General features: G+C 39.0%; 1 protein-coding gene across 1 annotated transcript in view; it reads right to left on the minus strand.

The window, feature by feature from the left end:
• Nucleotides 1-978: 978 nt before the first annotated feature.
• LOC113958940 (chromodomain-helicase-DNA-binding protein 1-like) overlaps nt 979-26,146 on the minus strand; it is a 56,076-nt gene continuing 30,908 nt past the window's right edge. The window contains exons 19-36 of the mRNA XM_027667579.1: nt 25,826-25,974; nt 25,457-25,553; nt 25,280-25,375; nt 23,004-23,180; nt 22,635-22,795; nt 21,058-21,099; nt 20,512-20,642; nt 19,937-20,075; nt 19,104-19,254; nt 16,020-16,142; nt 15,539-15,667; nt 13,885-14,142; nt 13,306-13,446; nt 6,400-6,578; nt 2,937-3,033; nt 2,674-2,728; nt 1,499-1,706; nt 979-1,324 (exon numbers count right to left, since the gene is read on the minus strand). Of these exons, the coding sequence (XP_027523380.1) occupies nt 979-1,324; nt 1,499-1,706; nt 2,674-2,728; nt 2,937-3,033; nt 6,400-6,578; nt 13,306-13,446; nt 13,885-14,142; nt 15,539-15,667; nt 16,020-16,142; nt 19,104-19,254; nt 19,937-20,075; nt 20,512-20,642; nt 21,058-21,099; nt 22,635-22,795; nt 23,004-23,180; nt 25,280-25,375; nt 25,457-25,553; nt 25,826-25,974 (2,679 nt within the window). The remainder of the gene's footprint in view (nt 1,325-1,498; nt 1,707-2,673; nt 2,729-2,936; nt 3,034-6,399; nt 6,579-13,305; nt 13,447-13,884; nt 14,143-15,538; nt 15,668-16,019; nt 16,143-19,103; nt 19,255-19,936; nt 20,076-20,511; nt 20,643-21,057; nt 21,100-22,634; nt 22,796-23,003; nt 23,181-25,279; nt 25,376-25,456; nt 25,554-25,825; nt 25,975-26,146) is intronic.

Here is a 26,146-nt window from a genome sequence, read left to right on the forward strand (position 1 = left end):
ATTCTAGTAGTAGAAAGCCATTAAAATCTAAAATATTAACTGGTTGCATAGCACATTTGACATTATTGCCCATTTCAAGAGGGAAAACAATAAATTTCCAATAAATTTTGTCTGATTTGCATTCAAAAGTGTTCAGATATTGAACACTCATTCTTTAAAACAAATCCAAAACATGTATCTGAAGCATCCGATAAAAAGGGGACACTAAATGGAATAAAAAAGTTTCTGTCCCCATTTTTGCATTCTGAACAGTGATTTCATAAAGATATTTTATTAAAAAGTGTTAGCATACTGACTCTGTGATAAGAAGGACTGAGTAGGTGGGGAAAGGAACAAGCAAAAAAAAAATCTCATTGAATTGGTTTGCAAAAATTTTCAGCCATTTATTTTATTTTGAAAAAAGACATTATTACAGTTGATCACAAACAGGAGAAATCCTGGTTATTTTACAGTTATAGGTACAGAACTTAAATATTCAATCTTGTGATGAAAAGCAGCAAGGTGGTTGCAGTGTACAATGTAAATAAATAGCTTTGAAAAGTGAACAAATGTCCTTGAGAATTCTTTTTTAAGAAAACAAAACAAACTCCTCATTTCTCCCTGAAACATGATCACAGGTCAGTGTTTAAAAATTCATTTGCAAACATAATTTAAACTGTGTTCACTGTAAAAACAGTTTTATGAGATCCAGTCTGAATAGGGCAGTGTTGAGGTCCCTGTAAAAGTAAACATTTTCCATTTCTTAAAGAGGGGAAAAAAAACCCCACCTGCCACAACATTTGCAGCACAGTGCAGTATAAATTTTAAATACAAAAATATTTTTCTATTGTTGGGATAATAGACCTTGCATCCTGGAAAGAAGTAACAATACTGCTAGTGACAGAATATCCAGTCCATATCTTTCAAGTCACATAAGGCAATTATTGTGTTAGTTTACTGTATATGGCTAAAAGATGGTCCAGAAAATGTCAGTCTTTGTTATGTTTTCCAGCTACTCCATGTATGTTCAGGTGTACTTTTGTGATCTGATGAGTGTTCAAATGGAGATCTTGAACCATAAGGAGACCTCTGATCTAATGGTGACCTTGGACCACTACCAGAAGCTCTGTGGTCCATTTGCCAGTCTGAGTGGTACCTATAATCTCTGGAAGATTTATGATGGCTGTACTCTGAAGTGAAACGGTGATCTGAATGTATCCTGTGGTCTGAATGGGAACGGTGATCTGAATGAGGTCGACTGTCTTTTAAACTTCCTTCCAGGTTTGACCTGTGATCTCTGCTCCTGTGGTCATCCAGCTTTCTATGTTTACTATCACTATAGTATCTGAAAAAATTTACTTATTACTGAACACATAGTAAGAACTACAATTATGTCAATTCAATAGAACTGCATAAGAGAAATATCTTTGCAATTCTGCATTGCTTAGAAAAGATTCTTTGGTGCTTACTACAAGCATACTGCAAAACCAGGAAGGGAATTCTTAACAGAGCAATTTACCTGCTGTCTTGTTTATAGTGATCCCAGTCTCTGTGGTCTTTTCCATTGCTGAAGCCTGAATAGGACCTTTTCCTTGAGTCACTTTTCTTATAAGCATCTCCCTGATACCTGTCCTTATGATGATCATGGTACTGTGACAAATATCTGTCAGAAGAACTGTCCCTGCTACTGTCATCATGGTTTGTATTCTCCTTCAGTCTTTCAACATCTGTTTAATAAAGCAGAGGTTATAAGGAAGTCTCATATAGTATAATTTTTTTTCTTCATCAGTTCAAACAGCACTTCTATCTGTCAGATTTAAAGCAATGTGAAAGTGGCATTATAGTTTGCCAGAAACAAGATCTAAATAATTGAAAGACAAATGCAGTAACGTAAACGAACTGAGAGAAACCTTGGAAGTAAGGAAGCAAGCAAGATAGAAATGTAGATATGTAGGGCTGAGAAACTAAATTTTTCAATCTTACAGACTGAATGGAGAAGATCAGTGTGGTCCAAATGAGCAGTGAGTAGAGACCAGGTGCCTTTAGCAGAGCAATTTGAAACAAAATGGTAGGAAGTTCCTCTCAAAGAAGAGACAACCCTAGTGTGAACACCAGCTTTAGAGGTACACCTTAATGAAAGGTTATTAGTGGTATTCCTAAAATACATTATACTCATTTTAAACCCATGATAACATACTCTAGGTTTTATATAACATGGTATAAAACCAAGTATTACAAGAAGGTAACAGTGGGAGCACAGAAAAACAGTATTATTGCCAATAATAAAAGACATCCCATATAACTGATTGCTAACCATGACTTCAGGGAATATCTTTCTTATGATATGGTGACATTACAACTGCTACAGACAAGTATAGAGCTTCCAAGAAGTTTACAAGTGTTGAGTTGGTCTCTCTCCCTTCTCAAAATTAAATACAAAAAAGTGTGGGTTTTTAAAATTAATTTATTTACTTTAAAAGAATGGTCAAATAACTTGCTACTAAAATCAGTAAGTGCCAAATTTATTCCATGCTCAGTTGAATTTCATCAGCAAACTAGTGAAGTTATGCTAAGTAATCCTATTTCTATGATATCCATCAGTATGGGAGTTCTAGGAGACAGTTTTAAATTTATTTCACTTTACATAACATCATTTAAGATATACAGCACAATAATATGCTCAAGATTTCTTACCTGGATTTCTAATTACATGTGTATTCACGTTGTTGCTAATATTCTGGTCACTGTGCTAAAAGAGACAAGTATAAAAATAATCATTGATAAATCCCAGAGTTGCATCTGAATTCTTCAGAAAATATCCTAAGAAAACAGACTAGTTTACTACGAACAGTAAAATACATTTAAAGTGTATTGAGTGTAGACAATTGATACATAATAATAACAATTATAAAACTTAGAATATATATTTGTATATTTAGAGAGTCTGAAAGTATTACCTGAGATTCTTGGCGTTTTTTGATTGCATGTTTATACAGCTTGTGCAGCTTTCTGGCATCAAATTCTGTAAACTTAGAGACAAAAATCCACAAGTTTCTGAGGAAAAAGAAAGAGAGGTTATAATTTTCCATATATTAGTTTTTATTGTGTCATTGTATTGGGTTTGCATGGCCAGGTTTTGGTAACAGGGGGGCTACAGGTGTGGCTTCTGTGAGAAGTTGCTAGAAGCTTCTCCCATGTCTGACAGAGTCAATGACAGCCAGCTCTAGGATGGACCCGCCGCTGGCCAAGGCCAAGCCAGTTAGGAATGATAGTAACGTCTCTGTGATAACATATTTAAGAAGGAAAAAAGTTGTTGCACAGATGAAATGGCAGCCAGAGAAGAGCAGAGTGAGAACATGTGAACAACTCTGCAGACACCAAGGTCAGTGGAGAAGGAGGGGGAGGAGGTGCTCCAGGCGTCAGAGCTGAGGTTCCCCTGCAGGCCGTGGTGCAGACCATGGTGAGGCGACTGTCCCCCTGCAGTCCATGGAGGACTGCAGGGGTGCAGAGATCCACCTGCAGCCTGTGGAGGAGACCCACGCCAGAGCAGGTAGATGCCTGAAGGAGGCTGTGATCCCGTGGGAGGTCCATGCTGGAACAGGTTTTCCTGGTAGGACTTGTGATGCTGTGGAGCAGCCTGTGCCTGAAGTACTGCACCTCATGGAAAAGTGACCCACGTTGCAGCAGTTTGTGAAGAACTGTTGCCCTTGGGATGGACTCAGGCTGGAGAAGTTCATGAAGAACTGTCTCCCGTGGGAGGAACCCCATGGTGGAGTGGGGGAGGGACTCCTCTCTCTGAGCAGTGACAGAAACAACTTGTGATGGACTGACCGTAACCCCCATTCCCCATCTCCCTGCGCCACTGGGGGAGGAGGAAGTAGAACTTGGTAAGAAGGGAGGGGTGAGGGGGATGGTGTTTTTAAGATTTACTTTACTACTTATTATCCTGCTCTAATTTTGTCAGTAATAAATTTAATTAATATCCCCACCTTGAGTCTGTTTTGCCTGTGACAGTAATCAGTGAGTGATCTCTCCCAGTCCTTATCTCAGTTCATGAACCCTTCGTTATTCTCTCTGCCCTGTCCAGCTGGTAAGGGGAGTGATAAGAGTGGCTTTGATGGGTACCTAGCATCTAGCCAGGGTCAACCAACTACAGTCATACAACAGAACATGGACTTAAATGAAATTATTTCAACAGTACTTCAGTAAACTGAAATCATTGTAAAGTCCGTTACACAGATTATTACCTAGCTGCACAGCAATCATTACTTAGTTGCATTTCAAACTTCACAGAAATTAATTACTTCAGGAATTTGTCATTTTGTAATAGTTATCACAATGACTGCAGAATGAAAAGTGCATGAAAACTAGTGTTTAGTTCAGAAACATCTCGAGTGTGTACATTCAAGAAGCATCTATCTGCTCTTTCACTGTGATGATTTAAACGTTATAGTTTTGGCCTAGAGGTTTGCAAAAGTAGACACAACCAGACAATGGTGTGCCCAGTGACATCTGTATAAGAAATATAGCATGAATACCTTTACTAAATTCTGTCTTATTAAAGACTGATGAAATACATGTTTTAATAATCTATGTATGGTACTGTAGCGTTATTAAGAATTAACATTATAGTAGCTCTACTATACTGATTCTTCACTGAAAGGGTGTTCATGAATTGGAACAGGTTGCTCAGGAAAGTGGTGGAATCATTATCCCTGGAAGTGTTCAAAAAACATGTGGATGTGGTACTTGGTGACATGGTTTAGTGGTGAACATGGCAGTGTTAGGTTAATGGTTGATGATTTTAGAGGTTTTTTCCAACCTTAACGACTTTATGATTCTGTGATCCTACTATGAATTTCCACTTAAAGAAACATAACATTTACCAAAGTGTCTTTAAGACATGGATATTGTTTTTGTATTTCAGTTCACCCCAATATTTTAAAATAAAGCAAGTACAAACAGCAGAAATATTCTGTTAACAACAGACTGCAAGAAAATTAAACACTTGACTGAGGAGTGTCGTATATGGAGGTGCAACCATATTTGCAACCGTGAAGGAATTAAGTACACTTTATGACAAAACAAACTCAAATTGTATTAAGAACTTAACAACAAAATATAGCAAGTTTATAAACCAACATTTTTCTTATTGTTTCCAATGTTATCACCTCACAGATGCATAAGAACACTTAAAACTCTTCTTTCATTTTGAAATACATTTCTGGGTATGGCATAAATATTTTCTGTCAAGTCAGTTCACATCTGATTTAATTTTAGAGAATATTTTTAAAAAGAATAAAGGATTCTGCAACTCAAAATCAAAGTTAAATACACAAATTTATAATGGTCTGTTTTTAGCATGAATAAAAAAACCAAAACAAACTTCAAAGTTGAAAAAGCCAGATTCTTTAATGATAAGAACTTTTTCACTAAACATTAAATAGTTATTTTGTTTGCTTTTGGTTTTAAAAAGTATACTCCACCTACTGGACAAAATGCATTGCTACACAAGTATAAAAAAGTGAATCCAATAAAAGTTTGAACCATCTATAATCATCTTTTTATAAGTCTGTCATAGGTTTTCTTGTTTTAAAGAAAAAAAAGGAGGGGAACTCTGCTTGGAATTTTTTTTTCCCTTTACCACTGTGAAAGAAAGGTGAGAGCAGGGGGGCTGCTTGAGAGGCTGCCGTGCCCCCTGGGAGGAGATGGTTGGAGTGAGCACACACACAAAAGCCCCACATTCCAAGCTAATGGTTTCGGTGGCTGTGGGGGGAGGTGAGCTTTTGGTTTTTTTTTCCTTCCTCTGGGGAGGGAACTTCACTCCTTTGTCGGACTCAGGGAGGGTGTGTGGGAGGAGAGAGAGCTCCTTTCCCCCCTTCAGTGGGGGGTCCCGTCTGGCCACCTTCGGTGCGCTGGGCCTCACGCCGTGGCCGCCAGAGCTCAACAGTGCCCCCTGCTGACCACCAGAGAGCAACTGCACCCTTTGCTCCACCAGAGATCCAACAGTGCCCCCTGCTGGTCGTGGTTAGAACTGTGCTGAAAGGTGAAAAGAACTGGGGGTTTTTTTTGTGGGAATTTGGGTGCAGGACTGTTGGGGTTTTTTTCTTTTGTTGCGTTTACCTATACACATATATTCTTTAATAAAGAGTTGTTATTTTTTCTTTCTCCACATTTCCTCGACTCGAGTCTCTTAATTTTGGAGTTAAAATTGCTTAGAGGGAGAAGCTTGGTTTTCCTCATATCTCTCCCTCCTTAGCAAACACTTCTGTCTTGGTAAAGTGAGACAAAGTCCTTATTTAATACAGCAGAAAAGTAAAAGAAAGGGAGAATAAGACACAAATAATTAAAAAGTGTTCTGATTAATAGAAGCTATTATGGATTTCCCATTTTCAAGAAATACCATGCAGAATAACTTACTTTCTCCACTGTTTAATTTGTTCAGGATTTGTGTACTCCTTTAGACATTCAGTAATGTGGTCCCCAATTTTGATTAGGCACTGTCTAGTATGCTCCAGCTGTTCCCTTTCAGAAAGGCCTTTCTCTGGTCTATCCAATTGTTTCAATGCTGCTTTGACAGGCCTCATTCTTTCTTTGCACTATAAAATGTAAAAAAGGAATACATTAATTAAAAAATAAAAACATAATAAAAATTGTAAAACATAACTCACCCTTACATATGCAAGGACAGTACTGTTGTAAGCCAAATGAAAAAACAAATCTTTGCTTGCAGCTCTTTTAGTTTTACTACAAGGTTTCATTTGGAAAAAGTAGTTTTTTAAATAGTTGAAAATTTACTCCTATATGAAAGTATTAAATTATATGTAAAAAATATTAAAGATTTAAGAAAGCACTAAGTTAATATAAAAGATGTTCTGAGAGAAAGGAATTATTATAACTAGGTTTTCCAATCATGGGTTTAACTTTCAGCACAAGTATATAGGACTGTTATGGTTACAAGCCAGGGAAGAGAGTTATAGCGATCAGTATTCATATCATTACATCATCTGAAGGGGGTCACCCCGCCCTCCCGATGCAGGGAGTTGGAGGGAAGGGGGGGGGTTTCAATGCAGGTAAAATTTGTTTCTGGGGTCTCAGCTGTGGCTGGAAGCCATCCCTGCCTGGTGGGGACAACAGAAATGCCGGGAACCAGAAGTACGCCATCTTGCCTTGGTCACTGAAACAGTGTGGACTGTCCCCAAAAAAACCATGGAGAAATTTGGTCCCTTCTGCCACCTGCCAATTCTCTTCCTCCCATTTCTCCTCCAGAGTGCTAGTACAGAGTTTCGGTGCTGAAGCGGACATCTCTGAGGTACGACTGAGCCAGCTGGGAGACACTCCGCTTAGCTCGCTGCTGCTGCTCGCCTGGCGTGGTATGGCTGCACACCCCCCCCTCGCCGCTACGCTTTGCTCACTGCTCACCCAACGTGGGACAGCTGCACCCCCTGCTGCTCGGAAGCCAGGGAACAAAGAGACTTCGAACTGGTACCACCGCTGCAATTAAGACCTGAAGGAGGGAGTTGGTGGGGAAAAAACCCCTCCATCATTTTGTTTCCCCTTTGTTCCTGGGGGACCACGTGGGTGGTGCATTCCCCTCTCTGTGGGTAAATTGTTTCTTCTGTATTTTGTAGTTACTGTTATTTCCTTTTAGTAAACTGTTATTTTTTTTCAATTATAACCTCCTCTCATTTTTTTTTTTGGGTTCCTCTATAAAAGGGGAGAGTTCATCTTATTAGAGTTCCGACCTCCCAATATTTGTCTTTAAACCAAGACAAGGATAAGACTTATTTTATTTTTTAGAACCTTGAAAGCTATACAAACTCAGTGTCAAGAATGAGATGATGCCTTAAGCCCCTAAGGGTTTTTTATTTTTCTAATATTTGTAAACCTTGTAAGTTTTATAAGTAGATTTTAAAAGCAGCAACCCTCACTCCCTTGTCCCTTTCCCTGTAGCACCCTTAGTTTACACATTCCTTAACCCTCTTACCCCATTCTATGTACCCCATATCACTCCTACCCCTGAATCCAGTAGAAATGCTTAGTCTTTTGTCAAGGCAAGGTCTAGACTATTAAGGGAACAGCCATATCAGGGCCTGAATAACAAAATGAAGTCAAGAACTAGGTGACTATGTACCCTTTGTGCTCTGAAGATGGTGAAGATGATGAAGTAGGTGGTCCCAAAATACACCCCAGACCCATTTCTCAGGGGTGGACCCTGGGCGGTTCAGAGTAAAGGCCACAGGGTGGACACATTTGGGATTGGATAGATGATATTATAAAATGTAGCATCTGGGGCACAGCGGGTGCCCGTGTCGTAACATCTTTGCCTTGGCATAATAAACCCTTTCTTATCTCACCCCTAATTAACTGCTCTGGAGATTTTTTTGAAGCACCTAAATCCCATGGCATCAGCGAATATATTTTAAATAGATACTTTCTGCAATAATTAAACTTGGCATTCAACAGAGGATCAGCATTCCTCTGAGCAGTTTTTAAGTCTGAGTTCTATGCAGATACTAGGATAAATCTAGTTTAGGTGTGCCTAAATTAGTAACACTGATGACAACACATAAGTACTAATAGATATATTTCCTATGTGTATTCTTGAATTTTCACACTAATTCAAATGTGTTAATAGTACTCATGGCTAGGCTTCGCGAATGAAGATTTGGGAAGGCACTATCCACATTTGCTACAGGCACGCTGGTGGCTTATGAGGCCAATACGTGACAGGCATGTCCGGCTGCAAAAGGCACAGCAGAAAGACTCCTTAGAAGGTGTATTCTGCAAGACACGGTTCTTTCTGCGTTGCCTTTTTTCCTCGAGAGTGATCCTGCATGTGTTCTCGAAGGAGACAGTTGCGTTATAGATGGTGTGTCTCCAGGTCTCCCGATTTGAGGTCAGAGTAGACCAGTTATGGTGATCAATAAGGCCAAGGCTGAGATGTTGTTTCAGGGAGTCCTTGTATCTTTTCTTCGGGGCTCCTCTCATGCGGCAGCCAGTGGAGAGTTCACCATAGAGCAGGATCTTAGGGAGGCGGTGGTCCTTCATCCTTGAGACGTGCCCTGCCCATCGCAGCTGCGTTCTCAGTAACATGGCCTCAGTACTTGTGACAGCTGCTTGCTCTAGTACAGATGTATTGGTCACATAATCTGACCAGCGGATGTTAAGGATTGTACAGAGGCAGCGTTGATGGAAGCGTTCTAGGAGTCGCAGGTGGTGGCGGTAGATGACCCATGATTCGGAACCATATAAGAGAGTAGACAACACTATGGTTTTGTAAACACTGATCTTGGTGCTTTTCTTCAAGTGTTTATTACACCATACTCTTTTGTGGAGTTTTCCAAAAGCACTATATGCCTTAGCTAACCTGTTGTCTATCTCTCCGTCGATCTTACCATCTGAGGAGATGAGGCTACCAAGGTAAGTAAACTGTTGGACTGATTTGAGCTCTGATTGGCCAATGGTGATGTGGGGATGATGGGGGACTTCCTGAGGTGCAGGTTGATGGAGGACCTCTGTCTTCTTTAAGCTGACTTCCAGCCCAAAGAGCTCAGCAGCATCTGCAAAGCAGGATGTTAAACGCTGCAGGGCTGCTTCTGTGTGGGCAACAAGGGCGGTGTCATCAGCATAAAGCAGCTCCCGGACAAGATGGTTTAAGATCTTGGTGTGGGCCTTCAGTCGCCTTAGATTGAATAGACTTCCATCAGTACGGTATCGAATGTAGATACTGTCCTGATCATCGCGGTCTGCTGTGACCCTTTGGAGCATCATGCTAAAGAAGACGGTGAATAGGGTTGGAGCGAGAACGCACCCTTGTTTCACACCATTCTTAATTAAAAAGGGTTCAGAAAGTGTATTGCCATATCTGACTTGGCCGTGCTGATCCTCATGGAGTGAGATGATCATTTTAAGGAATTTAGGGGGACAACCTAAACGTTCCAAAATCTGCCACAGACCTTTTCGACTCACAGTATCAAAAGCCTTGGTGAGGTCGACAAAGGTTACATAGAGACCTTTGTTCTGTTCCCTACACTTCTCTTGCAGTTGTCTGAGGACAAATACCATGTCTGTGGTGCTCCTGTTGGCTCTGAAACCACACTGACTTTCAGGAAGAATTCCTTCTGCTATAGTGGGTATTAGTCTGTTCAAGAGTATTCTTGCCAGGATTTCGCCAGCAATGGAGAGCAGAGTAATACCACGATAGTTTGAGCAATCTGATTTAATACCTTTCTTCTTGTACAAAGTGATGATGATAGCATCACGAAGGTCTGATGGTAGTTCACCGAGCTCCCAACAGTGCACCACAAACTCGTGGAATTTGGTGTGGAGTGCAAGGCCCCCATGTTTCCAGACTTCAGGTGGAATTCCATCAACCCCAGCTGCCTTGCCGATTTTCACCTGCTGTATGGCCTTGAGGGTTTCTCCTAAAGTGGGGGCAGTATCCAATTCATACTTTACTGGTTGTTGTGTGATGGACTGAATTGCTGAATCTTGGACTACACGGTTGGTACTGAAAAGAGTCTGAAAGTGTTCAGACCATCGATTCAGAATGGAGGTTTTATCTGTTAGAAGGGTTTGACCATCAGTGCTGAGTAGAGGGCTTTGTACCTGGTATGTAGGCCCGTATGCTGTTTTCAAGGCCTCATAGAAACCTTTGTGATCACCTGTATCTGCGCATAATTGAGTTTTTTCAGCTAGATCGATCCACCACTTGTTCTGGATGTCACAGAGTTTCTGTTGGAGTTTGCTGCATGTGAGACGAAAGGTTGTTTTTCTTGCGTGAGAGGATTGGCAGGGTAAGGTGTGCTTGGTGGGCGGTTCTCTTCTTCCTCAACAAGTCTTGGATTTCTTGGTTGTTTTCGTCAAACCAGTCCTTGTTCTTCTTGAGGGAGAACCCTAAGGATTCTTCAGAGGATTGCAGGATGCTGTTTTTAATATGGTGCCAGATTGTTTCAGGAGAGGAATCTGCAGAAACTGTGGGAATGTTTTCGAGCCTAGTTTGAAGGTTTGCCTGGAAACTGTCTCTTACTGTGGTTGATTGGAGATTGTTAACTTGGAGTCTTCTCCTTGGGATGTTGCCCCTTTTTGGTTTGAATTTGAGCTTGAAATTGAGTTTACAGCGCACAAGTCGATGGTCTGTTTGGCATTCTGCGCTGGGCATCATGCGGGTATGGTGGACATCGCGGGCATCTCTCTGTCGAACCAAGACATAATCGATGAGGTGCCAATGCTTAGAACGGGGGTGCATCCAGGTTGTCTTCAGACTATCTTTCTGCTGAAAGATAGTATTAGTGACGGTGAGTTGTTGCTCTGCACAGAATTCTAGCAGAAGTCGACCATTATTGTTGCAGTTTCCAACCCCATGCTTGCCTAATACTCCTTTCCAGGTTTCAAAATTCTTGCCTACTCTGGCGTTGAAATCACCAAGGATAATGATCTTATCGTCTGCAGGAACCTTTTGGGTAAGGAGGCACAGGTCAGTGTAAAATTTATCTTTTTCAGCAGGGTCAGCTTAGAGAGTTGGGGCATATATACTAAAGATGACAACATGTTGCTTGTTGTTTAGTGGAAGGCGTAGGGAGATAATGAGGTCAGAGTGACCTGTCGGCAGATTTTCGAGTTTAGGAACAATGGAGTTTTTGATCATGAAGCCGACTCCTGAGAGGTGTTTTTCGGTTCTGGGCTTGCCTGACCAAAAGAGTGTGTAACCGGCACCATGTTCTCTGAGGTTGCCTTCTTCATGAAGGTGAACTTCACTGAGAGCGGCAATGTCGATGTTGAGACGAGCCAGCTCATGGGCAATTAGGGCAGACCGACGCTCAGGACGTCCGCTATCCGCAGAATCGAGCATGGTTCTGATATTCCAACATGCTAGAGTTAATTTAGGTACACCTTTGGAGGCAGGTGCATGCCTTTGTCTTTTGATCTTTGTGCGACCGCATTGGAAGAAGATGCCCGTTGGCCTGCGGTTAACCAACCGGGTGAAAGTGGAGATGTGTGTTAATAGTAAATACAGATAAAACAGTTAGTATGTTTTAAATTATAGACGCTTGCTTGGAAATACCATTCAATCACAATGGCACGGTAGACAGATGAAATGCATATTTTTACCTGTCACAAGGCAGACAAGAAGTCAAATGAGTTAGCCTCAACAACCCACAACAGTAATTTCCATTTTAAAATATAAACATGTTAGTTAGATTTCATCTGATTATGGCATAATGATGAATATACCTTCCAGAACAGAGGACCTGGCCAAAAAACGTTCTATATGCAAACCCAACCTAGAATTGCTCCCACTTAGGAAGAGAGGCAAGTCTGTATATCCAGAATCAAAAATATGAGGGATTTTGGAGAACATCACCATCACTGTGGCAACATCTAGGGACAACTCAAAAATCAGTGAAGCTGTTCCATTACCAGTTCATGCCATTAAGTAATTAAGCAGTTACATTACCTATTGCACTAACCACAGTTTAAAGCAACCTTTAAAAAGACAGTTTACAAAGTACACTGCTTAAGTGTAGATGTGAACAGAGAAGCACAATTGTTCATGGGAATAGTGTGATTTTCAGTCACCTGGCCACTCACAAGATATCCTGGAAATTATGGATGAGTCACTTATAACATCATTTAGATAAAAAACAAATCACAAAACAACAACCCCCACATAGATAAACTGGTCAGTACCATACCAATGAGAAAACAAGATAATTTGCTTCTCATAGCCAGCACCACAGTAGACCCAGTAAATCTGTCTAGCAGTAACAACTGTTGAGAGCTGAATGATAGAACTTTCACAGCAGAAAAGTAGCTGCTCAAAATAACTCCTTAGCATCTTTCCAAAGGCCCCAATAGACCTATAAAATGTTACATACCTCCCTTTTTTTCTTCCAATATTGATTCTGTTGCGGTCAAAAGTAGTGATATAACTGAAATTCTTTTGGTATCAGAGATATTACTTGGGCAAGATATTTCTAAGGACTTTAGGATTTGTTCCTTCCTCATTCAGTTTTGTCCTTTAAGAAGCAGTATCCACAAATTATTCTTGAGGATGGATCTTCACAGTCTGTATTTTAAAACTGTCCAGCACACAGACAACTAGACAAATACTCTTCACTATACTGCATAAATGCAATAAAATAAAACTGCTGGCCTGAAAACAAAACTGAATTTAGTATAGCGTCAATAACCTTTCACTGATCTAAGATTTTACTGGCAATAGATATCTGTATTATAATGCCTAATAGCATCAAAAACATCAGAAATTGTGCTCATTTAGAATATCACGTGTAAACAGTAAGTTATCAACAAGTGACTTACCACACTGAATGTCTTCTGATCCAGTTCTTCAGATTCATCTGATATTGGAACTGGTTCACTAGTTGCAGTAATATGAACTGGAATATCCAACAATGAAACTTTTTTATTTTTTTCTTTATTTTCAGATTTGATTTCATTTACCTAAGAACAAAATATGAAAATTTATCTGATAAGCAAACCTTATTTTTGGCCTGGAATTATACTGTAATTAGGCAATCACTGTATTTACTGCATTCTCTTCAATAATAAGAAAAAAAAAAAGAAAAAATCTGACATTCAGTGACAGTACCTTTTATTTTCTCTCTCTGAGGGATGCAGAAGGAGAATGGACAAGTTTCTTTGCACCACTTGCACTCTCAGTCCCATTAAGCTATGGATCTTTAAAGAGGCAATTTCCCATTTCATTTGCCTGTCCTTGTAGTTACAAGTGGTAAAAATAAAACTTCACATGACGCAAAAAATTTCAATGAAATGACAACTGTAAAGTGAATGATCCAAAATATCTTTTCAACTCAAAGTCATTCACAAAACCCTAGTGGTCTTTTCTAGTGCTATATAAGAAAAAATAAACCTAGTTACCTTTTCTTCCTTTACTTCTTTTTCTTTCTGTATGGATTCTTTTACTTTGTTTTCTCTCTTTTCTTTAATATTTTTAAATTCTTTCTTATCCTCTTTTTCTTTTTTCTCCCTTTTCAGATTCCTCTTGTTTTCTTTTTCTCTTGTCTCTCTTTTTTCTTCAGCTTCCTTCTTTATACCAATATCTGGTTCAGGTTTTTCTTCATTTTCTTCTTTTGCTTTAATTTTTTTATGTGGACGTTTCACTGAAACAATCTTATCCTGCAATACACAAGCATATATGTCACATCGAGTTCCTAACTATACAAATTTTGTAACCATCACATTAAAATGCACTTTTTTTCTGTGTGTGATTTCTTTAGACATAGGTTTAACACCTATCAAACAGAGTTGGATGCAGTTGCAAAACAAAATGAGGACTACTCACTCATTTCCTTGATATGACACAAAACAAGTCTTGATTGGGCAGGGGTAATGGGGGTGTGTGAGAGATTAAATCCATTTAACTTTCATATTACCAAAGAAATCTGCCCCGTAAAAGGTAGTTAAGCTGCAAAGAGTTAAAAACAATAAGGAAGTAGGCATCACAAGACTGAGCTGATTTTTCAGGGCATTGTGATGATAGAAGACCTCTGTTCTGGTTAGTTTTGTTCCAGTAAGTTTTGACTGACCACAAATTAAATGTCACAGTCACAGGAGAAGGGAACAACTTTCTCTTTTTCAGAGATGTTCCAAAGAATCTAGTGTTCTTTCAGCTACCTTCAAAGTCACAAAATTAGGTGTAACGTGGCCCCTAAACTTAATCTGTTGGGTTTTTTTCTTCTCTCTGGTGGTTTCTGCTGTGTGATAAATTTAAATAAATGACCCAACAAAAACAGAGTCCTAAAGGAATACATCAGAAGTAATAAAAACACAACAAAGTTGAGTAGCCTGTTAGAACAGTATCTATTGAATAATAGTCAAACTTGACATCCACAAGTCCATGGGTCCTGATGGGATGAATCCACAAGTGCTGAGGGGACTGGCAGACATCAATGTTAGGCCACCCTCAATCATCTTTGAAGGAGGACCTAGGGAAGTAAAGGCCAGTCAGCCTCACCGTTATCCTTGAAAAGGTGATGGAACAGCTCATCCTGGAGGTCATTTCTATGCACATGGAAGACAAGAAGATGATCAGGAGTAGTCAACATGGATTCACCAAAGGGAAATCATACTTGACCAACCTGATTGCCTTCTACAATGGGACAACTGGTTGGATAGATGAGGGGAGAGCAGTGGATATTGTCTACCTTGACTTCAGCAAGGCTTTCAACACTGTATCCTATGATATCCTCATAGGCAAACTCAGGAAGTGAGGGCTGGACGAGTGGATGGTAAGGTAGATTGAGAACTGGCTGAATGGCAGATCCCAGAGGGTTGTGATCAGTAGCAGAAGCATTCACTTGCATGTCTCAAAACATTGTTTATTCATGCTGTACTTTCTAATCAAGTTTAATTTTTTCCCGAGCCTGAACAAAAGTTGTTACCTGAAGAATCATTATCAGTAGTAATAATGGATTAATCAGAAACACTAGTTTTATATTCAGATGTTATATTAAAATATTAAAATTAGAATTGCATTTCTAAAAGATACAATTTTTATATGAATGATATTTACCTCATTATACTCATCATCATCAGAGTTTTCTGAGGGTGGTGATGAGGAGTCACTTTTTATTTCTTCTTTAATTTTTGCAGCCTTTGTTACTCTATTCTTACTTCTTGTTTTCTTCCTCTTTGAATTGCCCTGAATGCAAATTAGTACTTTTATTATGTCAACTGACAAGTGTCTGCATCACAGTTGCAGAAAAAGATTTTGGTTTTTATGTTAAAGAAATCATTCATTTATTGCCACTAATGATCACCACTTTTCTCAGGACTGGAGACCAAGCCTAATGCAACAGTAGAGAATATATACAAATAAGGGAGAGAAAAGCAATATTAAACTTGCAATACATTCCTTGAGTTAATCTCATATAATACTATTACCAATACAGAGAAAAATTACACAAAGCAGAGTGGAACTAAGAATAAAACAAATATCTGCTGACATTCCCATAGGCATGTTATCTCACTACTGAATATTAAGCTTAACTTACTGCACCAGTAAGCCTTTGCACTTCTTTTCTTGCAAGGTCTTTATTCAGTAATTTAATGAGGTAATCTGCACGGGTCTGCAACTGCTTGGCCTGGGGTTTCTTATCTGGATCATCAGGTAAAATCTGGGAACAGAAAAAGCTGAATTAAAAAAATAGGTAAAAACCAAATCCACTCCAACTATACCTGCAGGCATGCTTCAAGGAATGGAGAACTTAAACATTTAATTTTTCCTCAAACACACAATTAATGTAGTCTTGAAAATAGTCTCACAAAGTTTACAATAAACTCAAGAAACTAGCCTCAGGTTTCTGTTTCCACTCTCATAGTTTATCTGAAAAATTCAGAGCTTCTGTACCATTGTCATCCACAGATCTCCAAGTTCTGCCTTGTGCTTCTAAATGTATTAACTCATTACCACAGGATATGCCAGAAGCCAAAAATATAAATGAGTGGTTTCATAAAACAAGCAAATTAATGGAAGGCAGGGACAGGATATCCTTAAATAGATTTATATACAACCCTAGCTCCTCAAATCTCAAAGCTACAGGTTGTTGGCAGAATCACTGAGTTTGCTTCACTCCAGTTTTTCCCTAAATGTTTCGCACTAATTCTAAGCAGCCATTGCACTACTTCTAATCCGATAAATACAGCCATTCTCATGTTGCAAATGAAAGACAGTTTCAAGCAAATGAAACAGGGATAGGAAAAACAAACCAAAATCCCCAAACCAATTTCCCTCCAAAAGATCAAAAATAAAATTATAAAATCACAGAATCATTTAAATTGGAAAAGACCTCTGAGATCATCGAGTCCAACCACTGAGTGATCACCACCTTGTCAACTAGACCATGACACTAAGTGCCATGTCCAGTCATTTCTTGAACACTGCCAGGGATGGTGACTCCAACACCTCCCTGGGCAGTACATTCCAATGCTTAACAACCCTTTCTGTTGATGCCTTAAGCCCCTAATGGTTTTTTATTTTTTAGTATTTGTAAGACTTGTAAGTTTTATAAGTAGGTTTGAAAAGCAGAAACCCTCCCTTCTTTGTCCCTTGTTCCTTTCCCTTTCCCTCCAGCACCCTTGTTTATACATTCCTTAACCCTCTTCCCCCATTCTATGGTCCCCATATCAGCCCTATTTCTGAATCTAATAGAAATGTTTAGTCTTTTGTCAAGGCAAGGCCCAGACAGTTGACAGAACAGCATATCTGGGCCTAAACCACAGAATGCGTCAAGAATTACGTAATTGTGTACCCTTTGTGCTCCGATGATGATGAAGATGATGAAGTAGGTGGTCCCAAAATGCACCCCAGACCCATTTTAAGGGGGTGGACCCCGGGGCGGTCCAGAGAAAAGGTCACAGGGTGGATACATCTGGGATTGGATGGATGATGTTATAAAATGTAACCTCTCGGGCACAGGGGCCCGCGTCTTGTAACATCTTAGCCTTGGCAAATAAACCCTTTCTTATCTCACCCCTAATTAACTGCTCCGGAGATTTTTTTCAGCACCTAAATCCCACGGCAACACTGTGAAGAAATTTCTCCTGATGTCCAACCTGAATCTCCCCTGGCACAGCTTGAGGTGCTTGGCCTGTCGCTAGTTACCTGGGAAAAGAGGCTGATGCCCACCGTGCTACAACCTCCTTTCAGGTAGTCGTAGAGAGCAATAAGGTCTCCCCTGAGATTCCTTTTCTCCAGGTTAAACAACCCCAACTCCCTCAGTTGTTCCTGATATGGTTTACTCTCTAGACACTTTACAAGCTTCATTGCCCTTCTCTGGACATGCTCCAGCCCCTCAATGTCTTTCCTGTAGTGAGGGGCCCAGAACTGGACACAGTACTCAAGGGGTGACCTCACCAGTGCCAAGTACAGAGGGACAATCACTTCCCTGGTCCTGTTGGCCACACTATTTCTGATACAAGCCAGAATGCCATTGGCTTTCTTGGTCACCTGGACACACTACTGGCTCATGTTCAGCTGGTTGTCGACCAGGACCCTCAGGTCCTTTTCTGCTGGGTCTTTTTCCAGACACGCTTCACCAAGCTTGTAGCATTGCATGGGGTTGTTGTGACCCAAGTGTAGAACCCAGCACCTGGCCTTGTTGAACTTCATACAATTGGTCTTGGCCCATTGATTCTTGGCCCATTGATTCAGCCTGTTCAGATCCCTCTGCAGAGCATTCCTACCATCCAGCAGATCAACACTCCCACCCAACTTAGTGTCATCAGTGAATTTACTGAGGATATGCTTGATCCCCTTGTCCACATCATTAAGATATTAAACAGGATCAGGTCCAACACGGAGCCCTGGGAACAGCACTAGTGACCATCCACCAACTGGATGCAACACCATTCCCCATCCGGTCCCATAGACTTATGAGTGTCTAAGTGGCACAGCAGGTGGCACTGCTTCCTCTTGGATTGCAGGGATTCTTTTCTGCTCCCTGTCCCTGTCTACCAGCTCAGGGGGCTGGTTGCCCTGGGGATAATTGGTCTTACTGTTAAAGACTGAGGCAAAGAAGGTGTTAAGTACCTCAGCCTTTTCCTCATCTTTGGTGACAATGTTCCCCTCTGGGTCCAATAAAGAATGGAGATTTTCCTTGGCCCTCCATTTTTTGTTAATGTATTTATAAAACCACTTTTTATTACCTTTACAGTAGTGGTCAGATTGAATTCTAGTTAAGCTTTTGTCTTTGTAATTTTCTTTCTACATGACCTAACAACATCCTTGTACTCTTCCTGAGCTGTCTGCCTCTTTTTCCAAAGGTCTGTAATTAATTCAAATTAACACAACTAGAGTATCTAAACTAGGGAAGCAGAGGATGGAAGAGAGAATTCAAGTGACAGAGATACAAATACATAGAAATATAGAAACATAGCAGACTCTAAGAAGGTATACTTCAACTGAATACACAAAATCTTAAAATCTAATAATTTACCAAAAGGATACAAAGGAGTACAACTGACCTAACTTCTGCGCAATTTCAGTTATCATAAAATAAGCTCCTTCAGTAACTGTTCTTATTAGGATTACCACCTAAACAAAAAAAGTCCTTGATGAAATTTTGTAGATGACATACCTTCTGTGTCAAACTGAGATCAGGATCCATTTTTATCATTTCCCAGCTGCCATAGCCATATTCATAGATACCTATTAACAGATTGGAATCATCTTCCTTACCCCAATCTATATCAAAATGAGCTGCCTTGGTGTGGCATGGGATGACATATCTAGTAGAAATAAATTAGAAATATAGATAAGCAAACTTCTCAAACTTAGTAAGGGATAGGAGAACATGCCACACAGCACTAAGATCCTGGTATATTTAGTAGGCAATCCAGATAACTATCAGGCTTTCTTACAATTTCTATAAAATATTTATTAAAATCAGTATCAAAACATGTTTTAAAGCAGATCAAGATATAAAAACCAGACATCTATTTGTGGCCATGGACTGAGTCAGAACTGGTTAACTATGAAGATAAGCTTAACTGTTAAATGAATAAGCAGATAGTCTAGGGAATATGATACACAGGGTAGCAAGTTAAAAAGTTCACAGGGCTAAACAACTACTAACAATTACCATCTGCTCCATTTTGACAAATATTGCTTTCTCTCAGGTAGAGGTGACACAAAGCAGCTCCTCAACAAGCCTAATTTCTAGTCTGGAATAATTAAGAATAACTGAACCCAGTCCCCAATGAATACAGTTCAGAAGCCAAAGCAAATACTGGTTTCTAAGGAGAGGAAAGAAAGAATAAAGAAAGGATGTGGTGCAGAATGCTGCTGCCAGTTCTTAGAGGTAATGGAGTGACATGGGTGTCCCAGTGTACTTTGAGTCTGAATTGCTTAAATATACACGAAAAAGTCTTAAATAACATTATGGGTTCCTTTAGGAAGAAAAAAAAATACCTTTTCCTTTCTTCTGGATCTGCAGGAATGGATTTGTGCAACGGTGCCAACTCTTCTTCATGAGAAATGACTAGCTTTGCATTCACCTGCACTCCTGATATTCGAAATGTTGGGCCTTTAACTTTCCCAAATCTACCTCCTTAAAATAAAGGATCAAATTATTAAAATATTTAGCCTCTACGTGTATCTTATAGACAAACATAGAGAAAAAAGAAAGTTTGATGCTATAGCAGCAGACATTCAATTATAAGAAATGAATTTTTCTTAACCAAATGCTTTAATTAAACTCCAGAATCTTAAGGTCTTCCACTTAATAGTAGTAAATTAATTTTAAATTTCATGGTAAAGCAAAAACATACTGCATTCTACTGTGACAACTCACTCAGGGAAAGGGGGAAGAAAAACAAAATCAAAAAGTCCTCTTACTAAAATCCTTTTTCCTAAATCACCTAGCATGCTAACATTTTGTTAATGTTTTCCCCTAACACAATTGTTTTGTTATAATCAAAGTGCAAGAATCATTCAGATCTCTTGATACTTTTTGTTCCTCTCCCCCATCCCCAAACACACTTTACCTGCTCTTTCTTGTCCAAAGGAATTGTCCTTTAAAGACTTAATGCATCCATTATGTACAAGTTCTCCCAGACGTCTAAGGTCCATCTCAGATTTATCAACTAGCTCAGCATCTCTAGCTATAGCATCTAACCTGGAAGAAAACAAACGTTTTTACAGCTCTAAAACTTCAGTATTACGAATGACTTCTTCAGATTTTGAAACTAGAGAAGTGATCATGTAAGTTATCATTCACCCACACTTGCTATGCTGTGTACAATTATCAAACAAAAAACCTAAATGATTGTCACTAATGCAGATTAAACAGGACAGTAGGTAAAGTATAAAGAAAAAACAAGTAGTCTTGCCAAATTTAAAGATTTGTCAAACTGGCTGTCTACATACATACCATATATGATGAAAGGAAAAAAAATAAATTCATGTTATAGTGCAGGCAAAAGATTAGGCACATTATTTTCTCTTCAACCTAAGGTTTCTTGGTGTACTGTTCTAATTTTAATGGAAACAAGGTACCAAGTTGCTATACAAATATAAGCAAATAAGTTTACCTTTCAAGTGGGCCACCGAATTTCTTGTAACTCTTGATAAACCTAGTAACATAAAATAATTTTGCAGTTAAAAAAATGTATGCTTAACTACGTTGATGTTAAAAATGTATTTGTAAAGTCTTAGTACAAGGTTATGTGGACAATGCAAAGAAAATAAGAACTAGAGAGACTAGGACAGCTTAGTATATGAAGACAACCCACATTTAAAGCCAGAGTTCTATTTGGTTTAATGACTGATAGAAATAAAACAATAGAAGATGCAATAAATTTCAAAAATTTCTTTGCTAATTAGTTTCACAAGACAAAGAATTCAGCAATGTGATGTGTCTAATAGAAATTAAATGTAGATTTATGGTAAATCAAGAATTCAGATATTATGTTAGGCCTCTCATAATACAGAGAAGCTAGTTACAATTTTATGGTTATTTTAAGACAGGAAAACATAACATGAAAGATAAAGGAATGCAAGCACAAGAATACCCCTGACAAAAGCAGCAAACCATTATATATTAGATAAAATGAAAAGGAAACAAGGTTCTTTAAGGTTATTTATATAATCAAAAATATTTTATAAGCTTTACAGCATTTTAGAGAAATATGAATACAGAAGCAATGTAGCATTTCACAAGTCAATCAAAGTAAAGCAAAACAATTTCTACTCCTTCTACCAAAGAAGTATTTTTAGCACCAAATATTGTGGGACCGGTTGTACAGATTCACTTATGTACTGGTTTTCGCTGAGATAAAAGTTAATTTTCTTTGGAGCACCATACCTGCTAGTCCATTTTGGATTTGTGAGCAAAACAGGCCTTTTCTGCTTCTCACACCACTCCGCCAGTGAGTAGGCTGGGGGTGCACAAGAAGTTGGGAGGAGACACAGCTGGGACAGCTGACCCCAACTGACCAAAGGGATATTCTATACCATATGATGTCATGCTTAGCAATAAAAACTGTGTGGAAGAAGGAGGGAGAGGGGATGTTCGGTGTTATGGTATCTGTTTTCCCAAGTAACTGTCACACATGATGAAGCTATGCTTTCCAGGAAATGGGTAAATGCTTGATAGTGGGAAGTGGTAAATGAATTCCTTGTTTTGCTTTGCTTGTGGATGTGGTTTTTGCTTTCCCTATTGAACTGTCTTTATCTCAACCCACAAGTTTTCTCATTTTTACCCTTCTGATTCTCTACCCGATCCCTCAGGGGGAGACTGAGCAAGCAGCTGTGTGGTGCTTAGCTGCCTATGGAGGTTAAACCACAACAACTTATCAAAATGGATTTTTTTTTTTTTTTTTAGCTTTAAAAAGCATCATATAACATTAATACAATTACAATGGCAAGAAATTTAACAAAACAAAACATTGAACCCCATGTTATTCCTCACCAAAATAGGTTCAAATTCTGGACATAACAGTTCCTTATGTCAGCACCCGAAACTACACAGAGTAAAACCTTAAATGCCTAGAATAAAAATTTTCAACTAAATTCATGAAAAATAGACTGTTTTCCATATTTTCAAACTCCAAAATGATAAAAAAATATGTTTTGTCCCTTTAAACATGCATGTCCCCCCACATCTTACCTCCTAATCTCTGCATCACTAAATCCTTTAATATTTTCTCGAGGAATAGTTCGAGGTCTTCCACGTTTTTTTGGTCGTTTTCTTTCTGAGACTGAGTCACTATCAGATCCAGAATATCTTCTCCTCCTACTGCGTTTCCCTTCACTTCCATTAAAGCTGATCTGGAATTTCAGATTAAGTAGTTCAAAGCTACATGACTAAAACATTTTATTAATATATTATCTAGCCTCTCAAAAATGAGGGGAGGAATGTGTGTGTGGGTACCACTTGTGAAAACCACCCAACTCAAAAGTACAAGCCAAAACAACAGAAATAAACAACAAACAACAACAACAAAATCAAAGTTAGTTGATCAAAACTCAGAGATACCTGTTTTGCACAGTTTCTCATCCTTGGGAGCATATATATTTCTTCAAGCTCTTTTTGTCTTTCCTCCTCTTCTATTTGTCGTCGCTGGACTTCTGGAATGATTTCTTCCCAGTTTCTTAAATTTTGTTCTGGTTCCAACTCAATGTCATCTTCATCCATATTGGAAAAGTTAGCCACCTTATATATTGGAACATAAGTATTTTCACCAAATCAGTACGTGATTTTATTTAAACAAAGAGTCAGTAATTAATATATTAGGAAAACTTAGTTCAGAATGGCATATTTTATTTATTTGTGTATACACAAAACGTACACATATAAAATGCTTCATGAAGCACTCTCTAATGAAAGTATTTTCATATATGAAACACACACATCTCATGCAACATGACTGAATATAAAGATGAGAATATTTTTCTTCTTTTACAAGTTGAGTAATATAAAAACACTATGAAATGCATCCCCGATAGCTGTGATTGTTGTTTAATTTCCTTCAAAGCAGAAAGCAAGTCTAACTATATGTTGGAGTGAATATGAAAGTATAATAATGTAGAACTAACCAAACAATAATAAACAGTAGAAATCACAATATACTGCAAATGAATGATTAGCATGAAAATGATTTAGTACTCTACTGATCTAAAGAAGTCCTGCCCTGACTTAAACAAAACCAAGCAAAACCACACCAAACCTAAACAACAACAAAAAGATCCACAAAAACAAACAAAAAACCCCCCAACAAACAAAAAACCCTCACCACCCACAATTGGACTCACTCAGTATTTTAAGTATTAACCAGTTAAGCATATCTGGCATTCACGTTTACATGGGGGTTGAAAGGAATTTCTAAAAGTCATCAACTAAGAAATCCAAATTTCATTCTTTGTTTTCAGAAATACCACAGGTGTTTAACAGCATAAAGCATTAAATGAAAAACAGCCCTCCCCAGTATTCTAACAATTAAATCAAGGACTAATGTATTTGTAAATATCTTTCTTATTTTGTTAGTAAAATATATTATGTATTTTTACATGTTTGCACTGGCATTAATTACCCTGTATAGGTGAAAGAGTTGCATGCCAAAGAGTTGACTTACTGTTTCACCCATTTCACAGAATCACAGAACATGCTGAGTTGGAAGGGACCCACAAGGACCATCAAAGTCCAACTCCTGGCCCTACACAGGACATCCCCAAGAATCACACCATGTGCCTGAGAGTATTGTCCAAGTGCTTCTTGAACTCTGTCAGTCTTGGTGCTGTGACCACTTCCCTGGGGAGCCTGTTCCAGTACCCAACCACCCTCTGGGTGAAGAATCCTTTCCTAATATCTAATGTAAACCTCCCCTGACACAGCTTCATGCCATTCCCTCAGATCCTGTCACTGGTCACCACAGAGAAGAGATCAGTGCCTGCCCCTCCACTTCCCCTTGTGAGGAAGTTGTAGACTGCGATGAGGTCTCCTCTCGGTCTCCTCTGTTCCAGGCTGAACAGACCAAGTGACCTCAGCCGCTCCTCATATGGCTTCCCCTCAAGGCCCTTCATCATCTTCGTAGCTCTCCTTTGGATGCTTTCTAATAGCTCTATATCTTTCTTATATTGTGGTGTCCAAAACTGCACACAATATTCAAGGTGAGGTTGCACCAGTGCAGAGTAGAGCAGGACAATTGCCTCCCTTGACCAACTGGCAATGCTGTGCCTGATGCCCCCAGGACACAGTTGTCCCTCCTGGCTTGCCAGGGCACTGCTGACTCATATTCAACTTGCCATTGACCAGGACCTCCAGATCCCTTTCCACAGCACTGCTTTCCAGCATCTCATTCTCCAGTCTACGTACATCCAGAGTTGCCCCATCCCAGGTGCAGAATCTGGCACTTGCCCTTGTTAAACTTCATATAGTTGGTGATTGCCCAGTCCTCTAATTTGTCAAGGTCTCTCTGCCCTCAAGGGAGTCAACAACTCCTCCCCGTTTTGTATCATCTGCAAACTTACTTAGTATCCCTTCAAGTTCTGCATCCAAGTCATTTATGAAGATGTTGATGAGCACTGGGCCTAACATGAAGCCCTGAGGAAGCCCACTAGTGACCAGTCGCCAGCCTGATGGTAACCCCATTTACTATAACCCTTTGCACCTGACCCTTGAGCCAGTTACTCACCCATTGCATGATGTGTGAATGATATAAGAATGAAGAAAAGATGAATAGGTAAAGAAGAACAAAAAATAGCATTTATAAAGGAAAGTATAATTAAGGAAAGAGGGAGGTAACAGAGCAATACCTTGAACTGTGAAAGCAACTCATCTCCTACAGTCAGCGGGCCTGGTTCATTTTCTCGAGTTTCAGCCCTCTTCAGGATTTCATCTATATCCATTTCCTGAAACAGAAGTTTCTCTTTACAACAAAAGAATTCATATGTTTCTCTGTCCATGAAGAGTAGATGCACTGTTCCACTTACCTGAGGCTCCTCTTCTTCCCCTTCAGGTTCTTTAAAAAGTTCCTCAGCACCGAACTTCAAAATTGCTGACAACTCTTCCTTATTAAAAGGTGTTGAGCTGAAATACAGAAAGTTTCAAGTAAACACTTTATCTTATTGATTTGTTTCAAATTACTATAACCATGAGTCAAACTTCCTTTTGTCTTAAAACTTATATTTAATATGTAAAAAAAAAATTTACAAAGAAAATATACTTTGCAGTCTTTAGTTAGATAAGTGCTTACCACATATTTTTTGCCTTTTATTAACCAAATGAAATGACTTGCATTTTTACTCAAATAGTCAGGTATACTTAAGCATAAGGTAATAGGAAAGAATAAACAAATATACCTGGAGGGAGTAGAGCCTGTATGTAGTACGGTTTTCCCTGTAGTATCCATTCTCTGAATTACTAAGTGATCTAACACCATCTTTTTCTTGGCTCTTTCAAGAATATCTTCTTCTACTGATCCTTTTGTGACTAGTCGATAAATATTAACCTATGCATATTATAAAAAAGGTTTTATTTACCCGCTCACAAATTACACATGAAAAAATGCTCAGATGAAGTTAACAAAAAACCCTTGAGAAACATTAACCGTGATTACAAATCTTCTAAATCTTATTGAACTAGTATTGCGTATATGAAACCAGTCAATCATGTTATCACAG

The sequence above is a fragment of the Corapipo altera genome, unplaced genomic scaffold (genome assembly GCF_003945725.1).
Source record: "Corapipo altera isolate COAL_440 unplaced genomic scaffold, ASM394572v1 60972, whole genome shotgun sequence".
Taxonomy (NCBI): Eukaryota; Metazoa; Chordata; class Aves; order Passeriformes; family Pipridae; genus Corapipo; species Corapipo altera.